This window comes from Apaloderma vittatum, unplaced genomic scaffold (genome assembly GCF_000703405.1).
Source record: "Apaloderma vittatum isolate BGI_N311 unplaced genomic scaffold, ASM70340v1 scaffold44601, whole genome shotgun sequence".
In the NCBI taxonomy this organism is placed as follows: domain Eukaryota; kingdom Metazoa; phylum Chordata; class Aves; order Trogoniformes; family Trogonidae; genus Apaloderma; species Apaloderma vittatum.
This window is the reverse complement of record NW_009701614.1, coordinates 1-4,114: the sequence shown is the minus strand read 5'-3', so window position 1 is coordinate 4,114 and position 4,114 is coordinate 1. Positions and strand designations below refer to the sequence as shown.

The 4,114-nt window shown below is 50.5% G+C and overlaps 1 protein-coding gene across 1 annotated transcript; it reads right to left on the bottom strand.

Moving 5' to 3' along the window:
* Window positions 1–3,094: 3,094 nt before the first annotated feature.
* MYADML2 (myeloid-associated differentiation marker-like 2) lies at window positions 3,095–4,009 on the bottom strand. The gene has a single exon (XM_009879198.1). The coding sequence runs from the start codon at window positions 4,007–4,009 to the stop codon at window positions 3,095–3,097; it is 915 nt and encodes a 304-aa protein (XP_009877500.1).
* Window positions 4,010–4,114: the final 105 nt, after the last annotated feature.

Sequence of the window (4,114 nt, the reverse complement as noted above, 5' to 3'; positions counted from 1 at the left end):
CCCCGGGCTCCGGCAAGAGAAAGGACAAAACCAACCCCCAACCATTAAAGATTCGAATTTTACGCATACGCGTATATTGAGGTTCCCAGGAGCCGTGTACATGGGCAGCACAAACCCAGAGCTCCAAAGGAACACCCGGACGCGCTGAGATACGCTGCCAGCGGAGCCGAGGGGATTCGTGTTGGAGGAAGCCTGTTGTGTGGCAAGTTGCTTCATCAGGACTTATTATGGGGAAAGATGAGCCCTGGAAAGAGATTTTTAATTAACTAAATCATGACAGGCTTGGTTCTTGAAATCACATTGAGCGGATATCGGACATTCTTTGTCCTAGATTGAGTAATCTCATAGTTTCCAATGGTTGGTGAGTGTTCAACCACCGAGGCATGAGGGTTTTATTTTTTTTCCTCCTAAAAGACTAGATTGTTGTCCACACAATTTATTTTTTTTTGCCATTTTGACCATGCTAACATTTTTTGCTCAGTCTTTGGCTGGTGGATGAGAAAGCTAAATCTGAACACGCTGTTCTTGGCAAGGGCTTGTCTTTCCACTCCTCCAGTCAGTGGTATCATGATTTCCACGTCAAATTCTATTTCCTCCCTGTTGTGCAGGCAAAAAGTTTTACCCCCATTGTTTCTCAGTTACCAGTTTCTCCTGGGTCTTTCTGCGTGTCCCTGGCACTGCCTGAGTTGCATCAGCTTGTGGCATTTGCAGATTTTATCCCTGCTCGTTGCTCCTACTTGGTACAAAGTCTTCGCAGCAAAAGCAAGCAAATGCACAGCTGGAAAAGGCGTTAACCAGCTGAGGAGCTTTCTGAGAGACTTTGCTGCCCGAAGGACTCGCAGCGTCATCTCCGGAGAGAAGCAGCCGCTGCCGGGGGATCCTGCCCTGATGCCCCTCTCCCTGGCCTCCCCCTCAGAGCCCCCCAGGACGGCGCTCCCATAAAGCAGTACTCCTGGTTTTGCAGGTCTGAATTTTGTAACCAAAGCCGTGATGGTTCACAGGCACCCGTTTTGATTTTCAGTGCTCTATATTAAACATGACTTATTTTGTTTTGTTTTGTTAAGTGTCACAGCTGGATTTGTCCAGAGCGACAGGTTTGAGAAGAACACATCGTAAACACTCACGGTTCCTTTTGTGGGCAGCGGCTCTCTGTACACTGCCTCCTCCAAAGCAAATCAATTTCCCGAATTAGCATTTCACGTTTGTACAACCCCTTAATTTCTTCTGGGCAAGTAATAAATCTCTCTGATATCCCGGGTCATGTCTATAGTAGATGATCTTGGGTCTCGCCCCAGAACCAGCTGGCCAGCCTCTTGTTGGACCGTTCTCTTCCAGATTTCCTGCCCTTAATGGGGACTTGGGGACAGGAAGATCCCCTCGGCAGGTCCCTTTATGCTGAGTACTCATTCCCAACCCGTTCCCTGAGCTGGCAAGTCCCACCTCTTCAGGCTGGTTCATTGCTCGGAGCAGAACTACCCAACACAACCTGCCCCGACAGTTTTTTCCTTTGCTTTTCAACCCCCAGACAAATCACTGACGAAAGGAAAGTTTCCTTCCTTTTTCCTGAGTCACTCTCCTGCAGAGAATGTCAGTCAGGGGTCTCAGCTGTCTTGTGCATGTACTTTTTTGGGGCTGCGTTCAGCCTTCATATGTCAAAATAAATTGAGCTGTGCTTTCCGGCAGAAAGCAGAAATGCTATGATGTCTGGTAAAATAAAAGCTGTGGGGAGAGCAAGATGAAAGTATACGAAGCTCTGGAGGTGCAGTATGTAAGTCTGCCATTCAGCTTTATTTTAATTTGCTTTAAAAATAAATCTTGCTTTTGACAGTCACCTACTTTATGTTTTAACCAAACCTATCTAGTCTGCATGCTTTCTGCACAAGTACTCAGACTGCTTTGGTTTCTCGCTGGATCAGAAATGAAGAACATTTCTTCCTATTAAGCTTGAAATCTGAGCTATGCAATGTGGGACTTCAAAGTGGGAGTTTTGTCAGGGATGGGTCGGAGAAATGCAGCTCGTTGGTGACGCAAAGAGCTCGGGAATCCTAGTCTCTGGGCTGGGCTAGGGCAGCGCTCCCGGGTTGTTTCCATCGCATACAAGTTTTGTCGCATCCTGTCTGTGCCCCCTCGGTCTGGTCTGCCATGCAGTGCTATGAGGTCAAATCCCCGCTGCACCCCATGCCCTCCTCCCCGCAGAATCTATCTTTAAGCTTCCAGAAAGAAAATTATTGACATCGGTGTCAAGAAACAGGGGTATGTGAATTGGTACAGAGCACGTGCCAAGATACCTTCTGGTTCTGCTGGAGCTAGGATGCCAGGTTACACATGGTTATTCTGCAGCCTGGCTCTGTTGTGCACCCTGTTTCTTGGCAGTAGAGCCCTGATTTCACCAATTTTCATTTCTGTAATGACTCTGTAATGTTTGCTAAATAGGAATATCCCATGCCTCCCCCCAAGGCACATGCTTGAGGATATTCTTTTCTGTGCTAAACAGCAAAGGGGAGGAGATGAAAGGAAAGGACTGGTAATCTGCAAAATACTGTTATAGCTATGATGTTCTTCTCAGAAACATCCTGACTGGAATTTCCCATGTCTCACCACAGCCCGAACTAGCCCAAACTCCAAGGGATTGTTTTTCATCTCCAGAACTGGTGTTCCTTGATGCAGCTGTTAACTTTCCCACTTCCTGGAGAGTCACTTGATTACAGGCAAGTGTTGGTAACAGTTTCAAAATCCTTGATGTCTTTCCTAATATTTGGCTCAGCAACACAGTAGCCTGCAGATCCCCTGTTGTAGCAGCATTTCTGCTGCCTGGAGAGGCCATTTTGCATCCTTTGAGCTGCACCATTTCTTCGCTCGGGCACCCAACGGCTGAGGCAGATGTTGAAGGATGGGGGAGGAGGGCTTTTCCGAGCATCACCTGCAGCCCACCCACTACAGCCCATGAATTTGTTGGTCCAGTCAGGTTCGACTTTGACATTTGGTTGATGGTTCTTGCACGCGTGCCTGACCAAGGCCCCCTTCCCCACATCCCATCTCCTGCGGCATCCCTGGCTGCTGGTGCCAGGATGACTTTGCGGCAGCGGACCCACCTTTAGAGGTGTGAGACAAAGCGGATGCGCTGGGAGTACGCCAGGTCCACGATGTAGAGCAGCAGGTTCACATAGGTGAAGATGGCGATCACCAGCTGGCTGTCCCAGGGGCAGCGGCCCTTGGCGCAGAGGCTGGGGCGCCGTGGAGAGCCATACTTGCTGTCGAAGCAGAACACCGGCCAGATGACAGCCGCGCTGACGTACAGCAGCACGGCCCCGAAGGTGTAGACAACCACAGAGCGCTCAAAGGGGAACCACAGCAAGGCGGTCTTACCTGTGACGCTGAAGGCCACAACGACCACTGTCACCACGAAGCAGAAGCTGTAGACAGCCACACACCACTGCGTCGCCACGTATTTGCTGTACTGGCTGTCGTTCACCAGTGCCCCAAAAATGATACAGGCCACGAAGGCCTGCACGATTTTCAGGAGCCCAGAGACGGTGGCCATGTAACTGGTGACTTGGACTTGTCCTGGTTTTGCCCTGGTTAGGAACACCTCGGCGGCGTATACGACGAAGAGGAGGGCTGCGAAGACGCTGGCTGCAATGCGAAAGTCTCTCACCTCACAGCCGATGGGGTAACAGTCAAGCTGGACAAAGTAAAGAGGGTAAATCACTGCGGCCGTGACGGACATGAGCGTGGCGAGCATGGCAAAAGCGGCCGTGAAGTTGCCCCAGGAGATGCTGAGGCAGCTGTGCAGATGCGTGAACTCGCAGGTGATGATGAAGACGGTGACGGCGAAACAGAAGGTCCAGACAAACATGCAGAAAGTGCCGTACGCTGCACTGAATCCCCCCTGGTGCGCTACCAGGCTGAATGTGGTACATCCAAACGTCATCTGCAGCAAACGAGCTATTCCCACAGGGGACGTCACAGCAGCGGTGTTCAGATACGGCCCGCCTGTGCTCTCCATCATCTTTCCAGCCCAGCAGACAAGGTACTTAAAGCCCCCCTGGAACGTCCTTTCAGGCTTTTGCTCCTTTGTCCTGAGTCACACCTGGTACTGGATCAGCAGAGCGGC